Source organism: Gadus macrocephalus, chromosome 4, assembly GCF_031168955.1.
Source record: "Gadus macrocephalus chromosome 4, ASM3116895v1".
Lineage (NCBI taxonomy): Eukaryota > Metazoa > Chordata > Actinopteri > Gadiformes > Gadidae > Gadus > Gadus macrocephalus.
The window spans coordinates 21,726,001-21,748,377 of NC_082385.1; the positions used below are offsets into that span (position 1 = coordinate 21,726,001).

The 22,377-nt window shown below is 46.0% G+C and overlaps 1 protein-coding gene across 4 annotated transcripts in view; it reads right to left on the bottom strand.

The window, feature by feature from the left end:
* Positions 1–22,377, bottom strand: part of LOC132456344 (metalloreductase STEAP3-like) — a 45,744-nt gene that overhangs the window by 12,526 nt on the left and 10,841 nt on the right. For all 4 annotated transcript variants that reach the window (XM_060050677.1, XM_060050678.1, XM_060050675.1 and 1 more), the window contains one exon: positions 6,198–6,362. In XM_060050677.1, the coding sequence (XP_059906660.1) occupies positions 6,198–6,362 (165 nt within the window). The remainder of the gene's footprint in view (positions 1–6,197; positions 6,363–22,377) is intronic.

The following is a 22,377-nucleotide window of genomic DNA, read 5'->3' on the forward strand; positions in this document are numbered from 1 at the left end:
TAACAAGCATTACCGGTAGGTCCGTGTTTACAGTCGAATGCCGAATGCCATGGAGTTCAGTTCAAGGAGGAAAGTGTTGTAATTTATAATTTATATAATTTATATTCATAAATAATATATAGCAAGTGTTGACACGTAAATGAAAGGAATTGCATAGGTAAGTTACAGTTACAAAATAATTGTTCGCTATAATCAAGCATGGCACGTTGTTGACGAAAGACGCACATGTGATTTCGTGACTCCCCCACACCAATTGTGAACAATCATATACAACACGAAAAATAAGCTAACAACTTTATCTGAAGTCTATCCGTAGCCACTTGCTGCACTCGAGGGATTGCATTCCTCATCAATGAAACTCCATTTGGGTTCTTTGGGTCAGCAGCTCTTTTGGGAATGATGAAGTCGTCCTTATCAAAATGAGCACTGCAGACACGGTGATCCTTCTGCATTAGCGTCTTGATTGGCGTCTCAATGACCATATTCAGAACAATAAGCCACTGGTCTACCAGAGATCGGTCATTGTACCGCAATGGCAGTCTATGGAAAGTTTCTGGAGTGTAACTTTTCTTTTTTTTTTCGCAGCCGGGGACCCTAACCCTAAAACACAAACATGAACCATCTCTCTCTTGACCTTCAAGCTGTAGATGGGTAGTCTTCTCCGGTGATTGAGCTGTCCATCACTCTATGAGTCAATCACGTGTGCAGTGCTTCTTCCGTCAACAACGTGCCATGCTTGATTGTAGCAAACAATTATTTTGTAACTGTAGTTACATATGCAATTCCTTTAATTGACGTGTCAACACTTGCAATATATTTTATAAATATAAATTACATAAATTATAAATTCCAAAACTTTCCTCCTTGAACTGAACTCCGGCGCATTCGGCAATCGACTTGTGTGGACTTCCTGTAAACACAGACCTACCGGCAATGCTTGTTAAACTGTCTTTTTAAATAAACTCCGGGTTTGCAAACTAAGTTATTTGTGCTTCGTTTTATGTGCAGGGACCCTAGTCATGCTACTGCAGGGGTTTGGTGCTATTTTTAACAATATTAGTGGTTCAAAAATGCAGATTTAGAAGCGAAACTCAATGCCCCAAGCCAACAACATGGACGCCAAACATTGTGCCCGGCAACCTATAATACTCTATTGTCAATTAAAAAGGTGTCTGGAAGGCTTATTTGATGGGTTTTCATGCCAAAACAAAGATCCTGGGTTCAATTTGCGCCGGAATTACACTTTAATGTTTTGTATCGTCATCGAGCACTCGGATTGGGGGTATTCTTTTAGTGACACTGGATGCACGTTAAGTGGCTGGAGCAGTTGATATGCCTCTGTGGTGGCATAACAAGAGCGCAACGAGCGCGCAGAGCCAAAATTATTCCGCACTGAGTGACACAATACAGATATGAGTATGACAAATAAAAAGCAGGTTGCTGTCGGGCGCCACTTCCCGAGGCACGCCGTGCTTCCACTGGAACTACAGGCTGCTGCCGCTTCAGTGGCGCAATACTGTCGGCTCTGCGCTCTCGTTCCAGAGTGGGCGGCGGGCTTCAGCATCACATCACAGATCGCCCCAGCATCACACCAGACGTAGGCAAAGTGACGCCGGTGGTTGGCCCCAAATTCGTGCCCTAATAAATTGGGCCCCTTGACCCACTACAATTACTATTACGTTGCATGTAAATCCAGCCAAGTCACTGCAATCACACACACACTTCACATACAGGCATTAGTTCATCGTTTACTTCATACTGCAGTAAAAAAAACTAAAAAACGGTGTGAATTATAACAAAAACATAAATAAAACATAACCTTGTTATTAAATGTGCTTAATAAATACATTTGATTTGATTTGATTAGCATTTTACAGACCGATACAATGGCTAGGGCGTTTACTAAGGTCCACCACCATTGCTTCTCTCCCCATAAAAAGCTAGTCAGTGTTTAATGACGTTGATTTACCTTCGAGCAATCCCTATTATAGGCTACTGTGTAAAATGCTCTTATTCCCGCTCTCCTTGTGTGACAGTGATCTAGCATCTAGGATCGATTGCTCTTCCTTGGGTCCCCGGATGTTAACACTGAATTTTCTGACATGGAAATTTGGAGCTGAATTTGGCATGTTGAGTTCGGAGACGTTGAAAATATTTACGTTGAATTTTTTAACGTTGAATATTTGATTTTGAATTTTTAACATTGAAAAATAAAGCTCAATAGGATTTATTGAAAATTTTAAGAGTTAAGTTCATAGGCAAAAAAATCAAGACACGTTATTTCAATGCATAAATATTCAGTACTTTGAATTCAATGGCTTTTTGTCATTTTTCAAAATCCGATGGCACAGATTTACTTCCATATTAATGCTGCAATTTTGTCCCGCCCACGGACGCTCTGCTTCATATGGATACGACTCACTTTTACTACACTTGTACCACATAGACGTATTGCAAAAAAAACAACAGCTGAGACTCGTAGCAGCAGATTTGGGCAGTTGCATCGATGGACTTGTGCTCGCTCATTAAAATGCTCATTGAACACAGCGATCTATATAATTTAATCTGTGAGGAAATATTTCACAGATGTGCAACTTCTGATGCATTAGTTCACATTTGGGTTTACGAATGCACAATTTTTGTGCATGTTCTCAGATTATGAAACACGGGTGTGTGAATGTGTTGTGCACAAACTCTGCAGGAATGATTGTAGCAAAAGTGTCAAGTGCATGACTCTTTGAAGTTGTGATGCACAGAATAGGATTTGTGCACCTGTAACAAAGGACTTGTGAACTCGTAGCCCCTATTTTGTGTCGTGTGAACCGGTATACCGCCCAGCATTAACGCAAGTTGACGCAGCAACACCATTGGGGCGGGGCAGGGGGCGTTAAAAAAAAGTTATCCGATTATCCGATCTCGTTACTACCATTTACGTCGGAACCGGTGCCCAATTGGAACAGAGTTTCGGTGCTCAACCCTACTAATCAGTGGTGGTGAGGGGCCAGACCATCCATGGCCAAATATGGGCATGGACCTCTGCAGTGACGTCAGGGTTCGATCTTGAAATGTCCACAGCCAAACTGTAGGCTTCCTTGAGCAAATGAAGCCCCGCCTACATACTTAACGACATCCGAGTTGACCATTGCGGGACCAAAAGCCTGCTGATCGATTGATAGACCTGATCTCCAAACCCATCAGGAACGTGTCCTGCTCCGTGCCTAGACGCTTAAAAGAGATCCCAGAGTTAAAAAGTTGTTTGTAACAGCAGCAGTAGACAGTGTCAAGCGGCATTGGTGCTAATTGCTAATTTTGGACGGTGTTAATGAGCGTGTTGATGTGGTTGTCAGCAGGGCTGAACAGATGGACCACGATGCAGTAAGGCAGACCGTATGGCGACCGCGCGGCGTAGGCCTATATTTTGTACCATACTGAACCGGTGACATCAGTGTCAAAATTGTTGGTTATGGTTATGATGATATTGTTGTTATTGTTGAATGTTCATTATGTGAAAAGAAATGGGATACTACCTGCAGTCTATTACCCAATGTTTTTGTCCAATGCTCATGTGTGGCCAATAGACTGTACACTGAGATCATCATTACACTCATGCCTTCACACAGTCACTGTATTCTGTCCACTGTCCGGCTCTCCTCTGTCTGTTTCTTATCTTCCTGTATCTCCTCTCTTTGCTCTGTATCTCCTTTAACTCTTCTCTCTGTTCCTCCTCTCTCCTTTTCTCCAATCTCCTAATCTACCCCTTGCTAAACGACCTAGAAAAGCATGTCTGAATGTCTAATCAAGTGCTACAGCCCAGGTACACGTTCACACACGTTTCTGTTATTAGAGAAGCATCTTAAAAAGGGCGAAGGGGAGGGAGAGCTTTCTGAGAAAACTTTCTGCCAGAGTAAGCGTGTTCTTTATTTCCCTACGAAGTGATGACATGCACCAACATCATCCATGCCTGTTTGTTGTGTCTTTATACCCGAGATTGCATTGTAATGGTACGAACACACCAAACGCGTACCCCGCGTATAGACGCGTATAAAATCGGCAATTTTTCCATAGGGAACCATTGGTTTACGCGCGTATGAGCTGCGTAGATGCGTTACATGCGCTAAAGCAACATTTTACCCGCGTTAGCGGCGTATATATACGCGCGTACGCGAGGAGTTAAAAAAATTGAACTTTTTACGCTCATACGCATGACGATTAGCCGCGTTGCCCAATCAGCGTTGAGCTTGACCCGACATCACTGGCAGAGTAGTGACGCTTGCACAGAAGCATACGGCCGACATCTTTCTTTATTCTGGGTGGAAATAGTAACATAGTTACGCCATTAAATGCGTTTATGTAAACATTTTTAGCGAGAAATGTGCATTTTACTTTCATAATGTTCACTCTGTGAATGTGAAGGATGTTTGGTTTGATAGTTATGACGAAGAGTGAACGCTCCGTTCACTTGCATGGACAGAGTCTCTGGTTGCTAAGCAACCTCAACGTCTTGGCGGACTATATCTCTGCTGATCAACACTACGAATGCTGGAAACACACCAGACACACCATGTGAAGTTATTTAACCCGATTATTGTTATTTATATCTGAGATTATTTAATCTAACCCGATCCAAGCTCTATCATGCACCCAAACACGGCAGCGTTTGGGTTTCCTTCCTCGGACTCCTAAATCCAGCGCAGCCACAGGCGCGTAGCTGCGTACGTAGGACCATTTTTGACACAAAATGGTCAAGCAACATTTTAGCTGCGTTACGCGCGTAAATCTTACGCGGGTTACGCGTTTGGTGTGTTCGTACCATAAGAGAAAAATACGCTTTGTAACACGCAGTACAGCAACTCAATAAACATAACTCAGTAGCGAAGAGCTGTGTACAATTAGTGGTAATATTATCGTCACTGATTGAATGCATAGGGTTTTGCTCTTTGGACTTACTTTGTAATAGAGTCTTGTGTTTATATCTTTGGGAGGAGAGACGCTGCATGGACGCCCTGGTCGTCAGATTGAACTGTACTGTGCTGTTTTGTAGTCAGTACCGGAATACATCACCAGTGTTTTATGAAGGGCTGTGTGTGTGTGTGTGTGTGTGTGTGTGTGTGTGTGTGTGTGTGTGTGTGTGTGTGTGTGTGTGTGTGTGTGTGTGTGTGTGTGTGTGTGTGTGTGTGTGTGTGTGCGTGTGTGTTTCCTTCTGTGTCAAAACAAATCCATCATGACTATTAGTCGACCTAGTCGTCATAAACCGTGAAGGAAATTTCTGACACAAGTTTCACAAATCTTAAAGTTTTGGTTTGTTTCTACATTTAATTCTTGTTTTATTTGTTATACACGGTGCAAACCTCAATGATTATGCTTACTTTTAGTTCTGTGATAGTTTCCACCAATTGACACACATGTCAGATTTAGCATGTACTTTTTGCATAGATGTGTTAAACCCACACCAGAGCAATATTTCTATTTGCTTTTAACACTTCTAAATTACAACTTTGTGTTATAGCCATTCAGCTATAACACATATAGTATATCAACATTTTGAAACCTGAGACGTTTTTCGTTTAATATTGTTTAGTAAGGCTATTGTTTAAGAGAAGGCTATTTTGTAATTGGCCTATTTTGTAGATTAAAAAAAGTACACAAGCTGCTCTTGAAATGTTTGATCCTTAAATACACAACCGCAGAGCAGTGCTATGCTGCTTCAGCTTTGATATCGGGGTTCCTACTGGGCGGTCATTACTCTGCGGGGGAAATCAGAAATAGAATCTTGTTTCTATAATGCAGCTCTTTTCTTATTTGATGCATTGTATGTACTCATCTCTCCCAGTACCGTTAAGATTAAAATAAAAAACTCATGGTTGCTTCATGGTTGCTTCATGGTTGAATGCACTTATTGTATGTCGCTTTGAACCAAAGCGGGAGCTAAATTAATGTAATGTATTGCAACTCCACCTATCTGGGCCAGCCAGTAAACGTTGGGGAATTAACCTATCTAGTTTCAACAACAATAAAGACTATAAAACTACAATATATACATTTATATATAAACTATAATAACAATAGAAGCCTGTGCTTATCATCACAAAAAATGTGATTCCTCGACACAAACCGACGCTGAATAAGTCGAGTAATTCTGGATTTCTCACGCCACTTTCGAGCCGACCGATCTCCTGTGTGTGTGCATTTGACCTTACCTGCACAAAGGTGAATTCACGCCAGTTCAGGGCGTCGGCCACCGAGGGCAGGGAGGCGATGGCCAGCAGGGAGAGCAGACAGAGAGCCATGATGCCCGTGGAGAGGTACAGCTCCATCCTCCACACCTCATCCTCCTGCCAGGAGTCCGCCACCCCCTCCTTCACCTGGGGAGGAGAGAGGGATGGAAGAGCAAGAGAGGAGAGAAAGAGGAGAGAGGAGAGGGAGAAGAAAAAAATAGGAAAAGCGAAAGGGAGAACTCAAATGTCATTAAATAAATTAGACACACACCCAGAGCCATAACAACAATGAGGAGAATCATGAAAACTATTTCTTGATTACCTCATAGTTTGTCATTTCCTTCTGGGTTTTTCCTATTCCTTCTCTTTTGTTTCTCTCTCAAAACAGTGAATCAAAAAAAGGAGACGGACCAGAGGAAGAGACACATGAATCACATTTTGAAGTGGAAACCTGACACACACGGTCATGCAGACAAACCAATGTCTTGTTCTTTTTATTCAAGACCATAGACTTTCAAAAAGGCTATTTGCGTCCATTGTGTATTTACAACATTTACAAGTTGTAAAGACATTAATAGCCTTATTATTAGTACTTGTTCCCTTTGAAATCCTTTTGAAACAACACTGAGGTCACTCAGAGTTGCATATGAAAATTTGAACATTTCTTCTACCTCCATTGCCTGCATTAGCAAATTAAAGGCCCACTATGCAACTTCGGGAATTTCTTCGCTGTTTTCTTGGTTTTGGCACGCACATTTCTCTACACAGCGCCCCCTACAGCTTCGTAGTAGATATTTTACAACACTGTCGTAACAACTCGTTGACGACCCTTCCCCATGCACTTCTCCGCGAGCCATGTGCATTTGTTTTCAAAGAAGCCGGCGAATGCGTGGAGGAGCCATGTCCGAACTAAATCTTCATGTGTAGTGTAGGCAAGGTTATACATTTTTAAAATGGTGTATTTGTATTGCAATAAACATAAAGCCATCCTTTTTTATAGTTGACGGGGAGAATTTATATCCTAGATTATAATTGTTTTATCTTAGGTTGAACAGAACAATCAGTGTGAGAGTGTTGGCCAACATAATAATCTAAATAAACAAGAACCTGGATTCGGGGATTCAGTCTGTATCAGGGGGAGGAGACAGACGAACAGCAAAACAGCAATGGAAACAAAGGTGTTTATATGGCTGCAACCAAGCAAGCTAGAAACATACAGGGCTCACAACAAAACGGTTGAGAAAACAATTTTTACAGGGCTCACAACAAAATGGTTTGATCAAACACATGTGTACAGAGACTATCAACATCAAGAATACCACGAGGACAAAGTTCACCCAAGGGTACTTTCAATTTCAAAAGCAACACGGCCAAGTCGGAGTCTGATTTGCAGTCTTCTTTTTCTTTCAGTTCGCTATTCCTGAAAAGCTTGCCCAACGTTTACTCGTGTCTGGCCTCTCTGCCGGTCAGTCTCCCTTTTCTCTTCTTCTGTTCCTCCGACATTGGGTTTCTCTGTCTCTTTTTAGTCGGCTGATCTATGATGAATGTAACAATCCCTTAGTTACTTGTGTTTAAATCGAGCCGGTTCCGTGTTTGGCGGTCTGTGCCGTAAAGCAATTCGTTACTTCGCGAGACCCGAGACTCCCGCGAGAGTGGGCGGCGGGTCGCCGGCAGAAACATATTCCTTTTCCCCGCCAAGATGCGCAAGGGGGAGTTGAAACAACGAACAATCGAACAAAAATGTATAATGGAACCATCGCAATGACTCCAAGCCTGTTATATTAAGGTAAATCAAGCCAAAAAAGTTGCATAGTTCCCCTTTCACTCGTGTCTGATCTCTTTTCTGGTCCATTCTTCTTTTGTTCCACCGACAGTCGCCTCTTGGGTTCATTATCAGTCGATTGATTCATGATGAATGCAACAATTGCCTCGCAACTGGCTGTTTATATCTAGCCGGTGCCATGTTTGGGTGTGTGTCTGTGCCGTAAAGCATTTTCGAAACTACAATCTGACTACATTTTCGAGGATACTTCCGCTGCGTCACATCCGGAATGTCCCGGTCCGAGCAGATCAAGTTGCATATGCGCTTTTTCACTGTAGAGGCGACATGGGAAAATGACACACCCACCAATCGACCCAGAAATGGATGCAGAACCATCAGCATAACTCTCAACCTGCATACTTAATGTAATTTTGGCTAAAAAAAGTTGCATAGTGGGCCTTTAAAGAAAATCAATGCATAAACGATATATATCAGAAAAGCCTTACCAACTGACGTCATTTGGTAAATTAATATTCATGGCCTCGCCCATCTTGGCTTGCGACGGCCCACGGGAAGACACTATTGATTTTGCGGCCAGGTGAAACAGACCCCATCTCGGCAGGTAGGAGGTAACAGCAAGGTGAAAACATTTCGGAACAAGTTCCTGCCTGTGCTATTTGTGGCGACAACAAATCAACGTTGCATCTCTTGGCCAAGAAAGAAGAGTTGAGGAAGAAATGGTTGAATGTGACATTACCACTATTTCAACATTTAGTTTTGCGCATATTGAAGAGCTAAAATACTGGCACCACTTCTTTCTGTATTCAATCAACCCCCAAGGAGCCCAGTGGTGTTGTTGTGGCTCAACCAGTGTTTTGTTATGAGTAAGAAGTTTAATGCTACAGGTAAAGAATACATGCTTTACATTTAGTCAGCATTACAGAATTATGTGTTCCAGGAATGTGCATTTCCTATGCGTTTCTATTCAGGACGTGTTCACTTTAAGACGGTTGGTTCCAATCGGCCTATCGCGTGGCTCCAGGAAGTAAACACTCAGTGGCGTCTAGCTGGTTCAGCGTTTCATTCAAATCTGTTAAATCCATAACAATTGAATTGCATCTGTCAACACCTTGTGCTTTACATAGCATCGTTGTTACACCTTTTCCCATGTGCGTCCATTAAACCTGTGGAAGTGAGAATTACGTTTGCATGGTCTTGGTGTTTTTGGGAAAGAGTTTAGCTGGCCATCAGGGTATTAGCAGACATACCGAGGACGGCACAACCAGAAACCCCCAAAGGAGCCCAGGGCCCAGTTTCCCGATAACGATGGATCTTCGCTCGTACGATCATTCTCACGATGGATCTTGTGAACCATCGTTCATTTCTTTGGAGCGTTTCTCGAAACTGTTAACATGAACGCGCATTCGCTGCACTCACAACGTTCGTAGGATTGCACCTGTCCACTGACATGGTGCTGAAACGGGCTATGACGCAGGGGGAGATGCAGGAATGTCGCAGGAAAATGGGGTTGAAAAGGTTAAAATATCTCCCCATCAAGGCCAACCGCAGAGTAGCCTACGAAAAGGTAGTGCAATAATATGAATGCTAAAGATATTAAAACACAATTGATTAGGCCTAGGCCGACATATATATCAGTCCTAATCCTGAACGCACTGTGCATACATTTATTCATGGCATTTCCCCCCCTGAAATAATTCCATATTACAAAAATCCAAAATAGCTTGTGTGACAACTACATTTATCTGAATGTGCTGATTTCTGAAACATACTGTAGCGACCCTGGGACATTTAAATAGTTTGTGTGCTATTTGTTGCATTGTATTTCGTTGTCCGTTATTCCAGTTGTTCTATGTGCATGTATTGCAATGTTCTTCTCGTCAATCAGTGTGGGGGCGAATCATTAGGTCAGCTGGGGGAGGGCCTTGGAAGAACAGGTGCGGGCCCTTGCCAACGATATCGAGAGCCTGTCTCGGAGAGCATACGCTCACATGCCGCCAGCCGTGCAGAGCGAACTCGCTCGGGATCAGTTTCTCCAGGCCCTTTCCCCTACAGAACTACACATGCAGACCCAGCTGCCCACCCGCAGACTTTGCAAGAGGCCTTGGAGATGGCCATAGAGAGGGACCTGGTGTGGGCTGGAGCAATCAACGGTCATCCTGCTCGTCAGCCGATGGTGAGATCGGCAAGGGAGAGGAGTGAGGACTCACAGAAGCCAGCCTGGGTGGACTCACTGAAGTCCGTGCTGTCTCTATGCAGGCGGACTGCCGCTCCCCGTCTCGTCGAGAGCAGAGGGTCTGCTGGGGCTGCGGGCAGCCTGGCCACCTTGTCAGAGAGTGCCCTAAAATTGTGAGAGCCTAGGGAAACGGGTCAGGGTCCGCGTAATTGGGGAGACGCGAGGCCCTGCCCCCTTACCCCCGCCGTCGTCGGGAGGAGCCCATCATCGCAGCCGGGGGGACGGGGCTCCACCCCCCCCAGAAGCAGACGACAGCATCCTGGAGCCTGTTGTCGTTTGGGGGCGGACCTGGGCGGGGGACTTTTGTCATGTTCCTGTCACTGTTGAGGGGTTGGCCTGTTTGGCTTTAGTCGATACAGGGTCTACAGTGACCCTGGTGAGGCCGGACATTTTGCCATCCTGGACGGTACTCAAACCTACAACTGTGCAGCTCTGCACAGTCACGGGGGAGAGGGCTCCCATGAAAGGGAAGCGGTTGTTGTCCATCTGCGTAGGGGGAAAGACTCCACACAGTGTGGGTAGCAGCTGTGCAGTACCCCTGTATCTTAGGGCTGGACTTCCTGTGGTGCACAGGCTGCCAGCTGGACCTGGAGAGGGGGGCGATTGGCTTCGAAGGAGGGCCCACAGTCTATATAGCCCCGCCAAACACCTCCTACATCCGGCCCCCACCGACCCCAGCTCAGATGGACCAGTCACACGTCCCCGGCCCCCTTCAACCCCTTGCAAAGACCTTCCAACCACCCTGTCTTCCCGATCCCTGTCCATTGTCTCAGTCCTCCTCCCGGAACCCTTCCCCCTCTCCCAACCCCTTGTGTCAATGTTTCGGCCCCTACAGACTACTCCCTTGCCACCCCACTGCATGAGCCTTGGCCCCTTTCCCTGCCCTGCCCAGCTTCCCCAGACAGGTGAGGAGACTGTGCTGTCTACTTTGCGGGCAATTTGGCAGGGGCACTGTGAAGCACTAGACCCTCAACATCAGGAGCAGCTGTGGCTACTACTGGCAGAGTTTAAGGACAGCTTTGCCTTGAATGAGAGCGATGTGGGTCAGACGCACCTGGTGCAGCATGAGATCGATGCCAGGCCCATCAGAATGCGCCCGCGTCGCCTACCCTTGGCCCGCCAGGAGGCTGCGGACCAGGCACTGTGGGAGATGCAGCAGGCGGGCCTCATAGAGCCCTCAGATAGTCCCTGGGCAGCAGCCGTGGTGATGGTGCCTAAGGAGGGTGCCTTAGATGTCGTAGCTGGGTCGTCCTGGTTCTCCTCACTCGATCTCCGCTCTGGCTACTTCCAGTGCCGTCTCGCCCCAGATGCCAGACCCAAGACTGCATTCTGCACTAGCAGAGGATTGGTGCAGTTTCGGGTCCTCCCTTTCGGCCTCTGCAATGCACCTGCGACCTTCGAGAGGCTGATGGACAGAGTGCTCGCCGGCATCCCCCGGCAGAAGTGTATCGTCTACCTCGAGACAGCACTTGCCTCGCTGCGTCAGATTCTGGAGAGAGTAGCTGCGGCGGGCTTGAAGCTCCATCCTGATAAGTGAGAGAGGTAACTTTCCTTGGGCACAGGGTGGGGAGAGAAGGCATTAGCACCATGGAGGACAAAGTGCAAGCTGTCCAGGACTGGCCCACCCCCACTGACACCAGACAGCTGAAAAGCTTCCTCGGACTGGCGTCTTACTACAGACGCTTTGTGAGGGGCTTCTCGGTGCTCTCCCCTCCTGACCCTGCCCTGCTCTTCATCCTGGACACGGACGCTCGTAACGTTGGCAACGGCGCCGTGCTGACACAGGAGGGGCCGGAATGGGAGCGGGTAGTGGCGTATTACAGCAGGACATTTAACAAAGCTGAACGCCGCTACTGCTTCACTCGTCGCGAGCTGCTGCCCATCGTTAGAGCTGTACGCCACTTCAAATATTACCTCTGTGGCCTGCACTTCACTGTAAGGACTGACCACTCCGCGCTCCAGTGGCTCAGGTCTTTCAAGGAGCCAGAAGGACAGGTCACACGGTGGATCGAAGAGCTGCAGTCCTACAGCTTCAGTGTGGTGCACAGGGCAGGGGCACGCCATGCTAATGCAGACGCCCTCTCCCGACGCCCCTGCAGTCAGGATGGCTGCCACTACTGTGAAAGGAGGGATAGCCGTGAGAAGGAGCTGTGCAGCCAGGAGGAGGGATGTTCTGCGGTGGAGGTGGCGTCCACAGTCTGCTGTGAGCTCCGGGAGGTCGACACCGCAGGAGGGGGAAGGCAGCAGGAGGAGGACGCAGACCTTCGACCAGTGCTCCAGTGGTTGGACCTACAGCGGCGGCCCCCATGGGAAGAAGTGGCCGTTCTCTCCCTGGTCACCAAGGGACTCTGGGCTAAGTTCGAGGGGATGGCGTGCTTCAGCGTGCCTGGAAGGAACCCGCCACCGGAGAGGTGAGGTGGCAGGTGTGGGTACCTCACTCTCTGAGTGGGGAAGTGATTCAAGCGGTCCATGGTACTGTGGGCTCAGGGCACTTTGGGTTGACAAAGACCCTGCGTCGCTTCCGCCTTGGCTTCTACTGGGGGCAGCACAAGAGGGACGTCGAGGTCTTCTGTCTCCGCTGTGATGGCTGCACAGCCCGCAAAGGCCCCACTGAAAGGTCCCATGCCCAGTTACAGCAGTTCCCTGTGGGGTTCCCTATGGAGAGGGTTGGGGTGGATGTGGTGGGCCCGCTACCCTGCACAGAGAGGGGGAACAAGTATGTCCTCACGGCCATGGACTATTTTACCAAGTGGCCGGAGGCGTACGCTCTGCCTGACCAGGGGGCGGAGACCATAGCGGACGCTTTGGTCGGGGGGATGATTAGCCGTTTTGGGGCATCGGAGTCCATCCACAGTGACCAGGGGAGAAATTTTGAATCCTGTGTCATGCGGCTTTATGTAGCAGGCTGGACATGCAGAAGACCCGTACTAACCCCCTGCAGCCAAAGAGTGACGGCTTGGTGGAGCGAGTTCATCGCTGTATGGAGCAGCAGCTGGCCGTTGTCTCGGCTGAGCATCAGCGGGACTGTGACAATCATCTGCCTCTGGTGCTCATGGCATACAGGTCAGCTGTCCAGGAGTCAACGTCCTGCACGCCTGCTCTGCTGGTGTTGGGCAGGGAGCTTCGCACCCCAGCTGACCTGGCGTTTGGCCGGCCGGCCGCCCGATTCTCACCCTGTTCCTTCCGGCCCAGAGTATGCCAGGAGACTTCAGGACCGCCTGGAGACGGCTCACTCCTTCGCCAGGGGACAGCTGCTGAGCGCAGGGGTGAGGCAGAAAAATAACTATAATGTGTGTTCTCGTGGCAGGCACTTTGAGGCTGGGGAGCTGGTCTGGACCTACACCCCGCTTGACGGCTTGGTGGAGCGAGTTCATCGCTGTATGGAGCAGCAGCTGGCCGTTGTCTCGGCTGAGCATCAGCGGGACTGTGACAATCATCTGCCTCTGGTGCTCATGGCATACAGGTCAGCTGTCCAGGAGTCAACGTCCTGCACGCCTGCTCTGCTGGTGTTGGGCAGGGAGCTTCGCACCCCAGCTGACCTGGCGTTTGGCCGGCCGGCCGCCCGATTTTCACCCTGTTCCTTCCGGCCCTGAGTATGCCAGGAGACTCCAGGACCGCCTGGAGACGGCTCACTCCTTCGCCAGGGGACAGCTGCTGAGCGCAGGGGTGAGGCAGAAAAATAACTATGATGTGTGTTCTCGTGGCAGGCACTTTGAGGCTGGGGAGCTGGTCTGGACCTACAGCCCGCTTAGAAAGAAGGGAAGATGCCCAAAGCTCGATAGCGAGTGGATCGGGCCATGCAGGGTCCTTGAGAGAATGGGGGAGGTGGTGTACAGGATCCAGCTACCACCTTGGGGAAGGAGGGTGGCCCTCCACAGAGACCGGTTGGCCCCTTATCGAGGCACCGCCACCCCTCAACCTGCTCCAGCGAGCCCTGCAGCTCCCCGCACAGGTGCAAATGGGCCCCGGACACACACACCTCTGGCCCTGGGTCTGGCCCTGGGTCCCCACCTGAACCTATCCTTGTCTCCCCTCCCTGTCAATCACCACAGTCAGCAACTTGGCCCACAGCCCCGCCCCTCCCTTTCCCCCTGCCTGCCCCCGGACCTGACACTCGTGGGCCCCTCTCGCCCCCAGTCGCTTCTCCCCAGCCCCCCGTGGCCCCAATGCGGCCTCGTAGGGAGGGGAGAGCGCCGGGTCGCTTCCGGGACTTTGTTTGTGCCCTCGAGGACGAGGAACTTTGAAGGGGGGAGGCAATGTAGCGACCCTGGGACATTTAAATAGTTTGTGTGTTATGTGTTGCATTGTATTTCGTTGTCCGTTATGCCAGTTGTTATATGTGCATGTATTGCAATGATCTACTTATCAATCAGTGTGGGGGCGAATCATTAGGTCAGCTGGGGGAGGGCCTTGGTGAGATAATAATAATAAATGAAATTTATATAGCGCTTAATATGGTACTCTAAGACGCTTAGATAGACCGTGTTGGGGGTTGCCGGGGTAACCGGTGTTTGTTTGATGTGGGATTTTTGCCGTTGATCACGCGTTTCAGTGACCTAGTTTTGTTACATTAAAAGGTTCCTTCAAATACCTATGACTGGACATCGTTATGTCACCGGCGAGGTTGTTACAATACTTTGCGCAGCAAGAGAGCCGACTTTATCTGATTCCGCATAAGGTTTCATTGATTGGATCTCTAGTATAGAATATTCGTAGACAAAAATGGTAAAAATGCAACGTTACATTCATTCATTATCATTCAAAGACGGCTATTGCTGACCCGATTAGGAGAGCTTGGTCTAGATCCTGCCCATATTGTTGGGCAGGATGAAGTAGGCTATAGGCAGGGTTTGTGTTATGTCGTGGAAATATCAATCATAACTATAAATATACAATCATATACAAATTATATTAACCCTGTTTATAGAATTATTATGCACATTAGAAGGAACTGTATACATTCTCCCTATACCTTAAAACACATCCCTTCCTCTCTTTTAACTGAGAGATGTTAAGGTAATTCGGATTTGAGTTCCCACTGGAGCCAGTCAGTCTGGTATTGAGAACAGGCCAATCGACTGACTTCTTTGTTGTGTAAACTTGTTTACAGCCATGTCTTACAGACCTGCAGACATGTCCAATTTCCACCTTTTGTATTACAAATTTACTTGGCCTAAGGTCACTCCCACTTCCTACCCAGAATGAAAACGTTTCACTATAAGAATCTTGTTCATCTATTGTCTCGTCAAATGTATTCTTGGTAACTTTGCTGCCAGTACTTTTCCCATGATCATGCCTTAAGATTAAATCAAATATTCCGCTGTCCGACGTGTCCGCGAGAGAACTTTCTCTTCATCAAGTTATGATTCCATCTCTGTGGGGGTCTCTTAAAGTTGTTGACGGTGGGGGGAGACCGTACCGGCCTTGCACTGAATTTTGACGGGGGGAGGGGGGGGGACATAGGACGTAAATATGGGCTATGACACGGCACTTCTCAATGCCGTGGAATGCTCCGTTCACTTGCATGGACCCTTCACAACAACGTCAGCTTTTTCGGTTGCTAAGCGTCGTCAACGTCTTTGGCTAACTATTTCTCTGCTGATCAACACTACGTATGGTAACAAATAAATTGTAAGAAGACACCTTGTGAAGTTATTTTTTCGTTTGGCAAGCAGCCGCTCATTATTGAAAATAAGCTCCTTCAGGTCGAAGCACCTCCGTTTCGCGTTGTTGTCCGGTTCGCCCTGTCTGGGCTTATTTTCCCGATAATGACCGGCGTTCTATTACCCCACTTAACGTCAATATTACTCTGCATGTGGAAGGGAAAATAACTTTATTTGTAATTACAATATTATGCTGCTGTAATTTCAAAGACCCCCACAGATATTTGAATTTGCTGCTTTCTTGGGAGCCAGACCTCTCTCTATTGGGCCTTTCACACCGCTACAAAATCGGACCCCGTTCCGGGCTAGTTCGGAGCCCGTTCCGGGCTAGTTCGGAGCTAGAGCTAGTGTTTTGGTTTCACATCGCCAGAGAACCGGCACCAGCCTGTAAAAATCGGTTAAACTCCAGCCCCAGGATTGAGCTGGGCTAGAACAAGAACTGCCTTTATGCCAGGGGCAGGGGGCGGGGTTATCCTTACCTTCATAAAAAGGAAGACCAACGAAGACCGGCATTTTTTAAAAACACTGAAGTAAACAATGGACCTGAAACCGTGTATGGTTCGTTCTTTGAATATTCTGATTTAAAACAAAATCAGAAAAAACAATTAACAGTAGTTTTTTGGTTTTTCTGATTTGGTTTTGAATCGGAAAAAGGGCAAAAGGAACAAACAAATCAACAGCATTTTATTTGTGTTTGTGTGTTTGTTTTTTAAACCCGAAACAGAAAAAACAAAAACAAAAACAGATACATTTATAGTTATAGGCTACACCAGAAGGCAGAATGCAGCGAAGAAAAAAGAGCCAACCACCTAAACCAGCAATAGACTGTCTAATTATATTTAGCCTTAGTTATGTCCGCAGTTGAACCTTATGGTGATTTTTTTTTATTTGTTTATTCCTTTTTCGGTTTCAAAACCAAATCAGAAAACCCAAAAAACGACTCTGTTAATTGTTTTTTCTGATTTTGTTTTAAATCGGAATATTCAAAGAACGAACCATACACGGATTGACGTGAAGATGACATTTTAGTTTTTTGGTTTGAAACTGGCGCGAGGGTTCTTCTTCTTATTGTACAGTTCCGGCAAGGCTCGAGGGTTGCTTGGAAAGCGGAGACGTTTGCAGTGACGTCATGACATTGCTCTCGCTGGCTCCATGGCTGGCTCTGGCCGGTGTGAAACCAACTGGTTCATAACTGGGATAAGGCTGGAACCTGTTTTGAACTGGCCCTAGCACCAGCCCGGAACTGGCTCTTGGTTCTTTTTGGTGTCAAAGGCCCATATGGGAGCTGAGCTCCCACTGGCTCCTACCTAACTCGAACCCTGGCTATAGGTCTTTTTACACTACCGAGCCGGTTCGGTCGCAGCTTGGCACGCCCGGCGATTTCACCTTCTTATCTCAAGTTTCCTGTGTAAAACCGAGGGGGGGTCAAATCCCCCGTTCGTCATGGCGCGGGGTTTCATGGTTCACTGGGGAAGGCGGGGCTGTGCACGGAGTCTCTGACCTCTTTAGAATAATTTGTATCATTGCATACTCCCGAATGTTTTAATTTTTTTATGAATGAAGACACCCACATGCAATAATGAGTTAGAGTGTAGACTACAAACGCGATTAACTATGGTCAGGGATGTTCGTTGCTGTCTAGACAGGGTCCAATAAATAGTGAACTTCATCACAGCCTCACCGAAGCGCCTACAGTGCTTAATGCAAACAATTGCAACAAAAAACGCCTGCAGAAATTCTCCGACACCCGCTGGTCTCAGCATGATGCTAGTAGCCTATGTCTTCTGTCATTGATCAACATGAGGACATTTTTACCACGATGGTTGAATTAAAATCAGAGGGAGACAGCAAGTCCAGCTAGAGAGCGACCTCCCACACAAGAGCAATGGAATCATTTGATTTTATTATATGAGTGTTGTGACGTGGCGTTTGATCTGTACATTTCGGCTGCCCATGTATTTTTAATTGCTGCAATAAATTATGTTGTCTTCTAACATGTCTCTATCTTTGCTGTTTAAATCTAACAGTAGTCTTTGAGTAATATATCGGCGGTAACCACTGTTTTTGGTTGCGAAATGGCTCAAGCTGGGCATTCCGTGGTATTGGATATGTTTTAATAAAACGCATCCAATACTAGGAATGTCTGCTGGTGACGCCACTGAGGCTATAGTAGGCTAACGATGCTCTTAGCGTCCTACGAGTGGGAGTCCTCGTTAGCTACGAGCGTTTTCACGACGTTCGTTACCAACGATGCTTTCGGGAAACGGTGTGAAAACTGTATGATGCTCGTACGACGCACTTCACGATCCACTTAGGCTAACGATGCTTTCAGGAAACTGGGCCCAGGGGTGTTGGTGAGTCTCTCTCTCTCACACATTGACATTTGCATGTCATGACTAAGAGCCAAAATCATGTCGTTCCTCCCCGCCAACCTCCTCCACCACACTAGAACAGCATGAAACAGGAGCACCAGGGGCCGTATTCACAAAGCATTTTATCTTACCGCTAGGAGTGCTCCTAACTCGCGCTAAAACATTTTACGTAGGAGTTTTTTCTTAAAAGTTATTCACAAAGCCGCTGAGACCTACTCTTACTAAGGATAAATCACAAAGAGTGAACTAAGAGTGACGCGCCGTTGCTATGGATTACGTCAATTCTCGTGCACGAGTTTAGAAGCGGTCAGTTCGGTGATTGGTTGTTCAGACGAGCCCACTGAATCACCGAAAAACAAGGAAATAGCCTAGGCTAGAAATGAATTCCTATTAAGTAGTTATAGTGCAGTTAGCAAAATACACGCATGATGACAATTTTGTGCAGACCACGATAATGACGTTGTAGCCTGCACGTTCAAGAGAGAGAGAAAGCAAACAATAAAAATACGTAAAATCTCAAATAAAATAAATGTTACGAACTACCCAAGTGTTGACTGATTTGTGCCAAGGTGTTTACCTAAAATGTGTTTTCAAAGTGATCCCTAAATGCCTGTCCACTCGGTTCCACACGGCCAAATTCCTTGTAATGTTGATCGCCATCATCATCATCATCATCATCATCATCGTCTGGCTGTGGAATGTTCCTCCGCTTGCAAAGGTTGTGTAGAATGGCACATACAGTGATTACTGTGCTTGCCCTCTCTGGGGTGAGGCGTATTTCGCCGTGGAGGACATGAAACCGACGTTTCATCTGCCCAATTCCTCTCTCCACAACATTTCGTGTATGTTTGTGTGCTCGCAAAGAGCCAATACGATGTGTTTTACGCATAGGACTAAGCGTAATCTGCGTAATCACTTACATGTTACACTTTAACTGTGCTCCCGGTTGTGGATTAAGGTAGGGTGTCTAGAGCCACGTCTTGCATGGATAGTCACTGTCACACAGCAAGTGACACCCAACTGGTACATCTCAAAAAGCTGCCTCAGACCGCTCACCATTAAAATGCGCGAATCATGGGTAGCTGAAGATCCAGGCCATATGGCAAGCCGAATTGTCATTTATTAACTAAGTTTGACTATCCGGAATTTACATTGTAGATATCAACAACTTCATTCAAGATATCTGTAATGTAGTTGTGACTAGTCGAAACGACAGTTAGAGATATCTGTAATGTAGTTTTGACTAGTCGAAACGACTGTTAGAGATATCTGTAATTCAGTTTTGACTAGGCGAAACTGAATTACAGATATCTGCAATGACTTCACGGAAAACGACATTCAACTCGTCACACATCTTAAATGACAATTGCAGATATCTGTAATTCAGTTTCGCCTAGGCAGAATGAAAGTTAAAGATATCTCAAACGTCATTTGAGTGTTGGGCATTACGTTTTAGATATCCAGAAATACGTAATTTCCCCTTGCCGCCATAATCAAAGAAGAAGTGGGTTCATTTCCGAATGGAATAAGAAAGGAGCAGTCATGGCGTTGGCTGTGATCGAAAAGATCACGAGAAAATATGGAGCGATGTAATCAGTGAATTGTGTGAATGATGATTCAACAATGAGCTGCTCCGCTCCCGCTTAAAGTAAACGGTCCTATAATTTGTCATTACAGATATCTGAAACGTCATTACAGATATCTGAAACGTCATTTCGCCTAGTCAAAACTCGAATTCAAGATATCTATAATTCAGTTTCGCCTAGGCAGAATGAAAGTTAAAGATATCTACAATTGTAGATATCTCTAATCAAAATTCCTTTCAAGATATCTATAACTTGATAATAGATATCTACAACGTCATTTTGACTAGTCGTAACTCCAGTTAGAGATATCTACAATGTCATTTTGACTAGTCGTAACTCCAGTTAGAGATATCTACAACTTCATTTCGCCTAGTCAAAACTTAATTTAAGATATCTGAAAAGGGACATGTAGATATCTTGAATTGAGGTGAATTAAAGATATCTTGAACTGGAATTATGACTAGTCAGAATCAAATTGTAGATATCTCAAACTGGAATTACAGATATCTACAATTCAGTTGCAGATATCCGTAATTCACAAAGTGGATATCCGCAACTGAATTGTAGATATCCGCAATGAGAAACCCCATAGACATGAATGGCGAAAATGACGTAATTTCGCCTAGGAGGAATGTCTTTGTGGATATCTGAAATGACAATTGCGGATAGGAGGAATGTAGTTGCGGATATCCGAAATGTTAGTTTTGACTAGGCGAAACTGAATTGCAGATATCTGCAATGTAATTTCCGGATAGTCAAACTTAGTTAATAAATGACAATTCGGCTTGCCATACAGGCCACTTTGCAACAACATCCAGTAGGCTATGTTAAAATTTGCATCAAAAACAACCTGCGTGTTGATGGAATGCACTTTCTTCCTATTGACGAACACGTCCTCGTCTTTTGGTGGCGCAATTATTTTTATTTTTTATAAGTTATATGTATTTTTTTATAATTTATAATTTTTCTAACATTTTATTTCGGGACTAATCTGATTATTCCTGTTAGTCGGGGATGTTATTGCATTGCGATTAACTCCACAACAAGTTTAATACCCTAACATTTCGTCTCGCAGGCATTTACGATTCTTTGTGAATAGGTCTTACTGAGTTAGGAGTCCTCTTGAGGACTTTTAAGCTCTCCTAGACTTAGGTGCTACTTTTAGGCCTAAAATACTTTGTGAATTGCTCTTAGTGAAAAAAGTTAGGAGTCCTAAATTTAAGAGTGACACGCCCATTATTTTTAGGAGTTACTCCTAAATTCGCCAGTTAGGACCTACTTTTAGCCCTAAAATCCTTTGTGAATACGGCCCCAGAGCATTTTTTTCACTTAAACAGACTCACACGGCATTCATTGCTACTAGTGACCACCGCGAAATAGAATGATTGTAGAATGATGAATGAATACTTAAATATCCACTAAAGACTTGACCCCATGTTCTCTGTGGTCCCTCGTGTCCAAGGGGTTGGGGTCAGAATAGTCAAGTAAAATTGAGAGGTTCTGGGTTTGATCTCCAATGTCTGCATCCTTACCTGGACACCCTAGAGCAGTGGTTCCCAACCTTTTTTCTCCAGGGCCCCACTAATTTACTGATGGAATACGCGGTTTTTGGCTGTTTATTTGGTTTCATTCTAATGTAAATGCGACAGCTCCGGGGGAACCCCGGAACCACTGTCTGCTGCACTGTCTCCACAGAGACAACGGAGCGATATCATCATGAGCATTCTAACTGGAGAGAAAGTGAAACCGCAAGCTGCTGATCATGTGTGAGAAGATGATGCAGTCGCATTAAACAAAGATGTTGAAATATGGTGCGATCTATGAGAGAGACGCAGAGGAACTGTCCTTAGGAGGCTCTTGTCGTGATAATAAAACAAGTGGTCAGCAGAATAAAGAATATGTTGGTGTTTTTGGACATGTAAATAGTTAATCGCGTTTGTTTAAAAGTTTTGAGTATACCCCTCCATAGCGTAAGGTAGTAACTTTCGATAGATCCTGTAAGAAATTAAATCCTTTTTTGCCCAAAACCTCTCCAAAACTTGCTTTGATATACGGTCAGCTGACATTTTTCCATATGTTTTTGTTATCGAGTCTGGTTTGTTTGTCCGAGTTCGTCATGGTAACGACAGGGGGCGTGACTTAGCGACAGGTCTATTTTCAATCGCGGGGCCCGTGAGATCTTAAATATTTCTTTCAAGCTCGGATGAGCTGTTATAAAGTCAGGCACGGGCGCACTGCTGCTGAATTTGCTACATTCTGAAATTGCGGCACTGCTCGGACGTCAATTTGCCTCGAGCCATCAGAGGCTTCACGGCCCCCCCTTGGATCTCTCACGCCCCCAGTGGTCGAGTTGTAAAAAAAAGCCAGGGGGGATGGTGGATTTAAACTTTTAGGGACAGATCATTCGTGCTGATACAAGCGCATATGGTGGGAGACCAATGGCGTGATAATTATTGGGTGTCCAGCAACAAAGCTGCGAGACAACCTATTGTTTTTGTATATGGTACTGAGTACCAGATACTGTC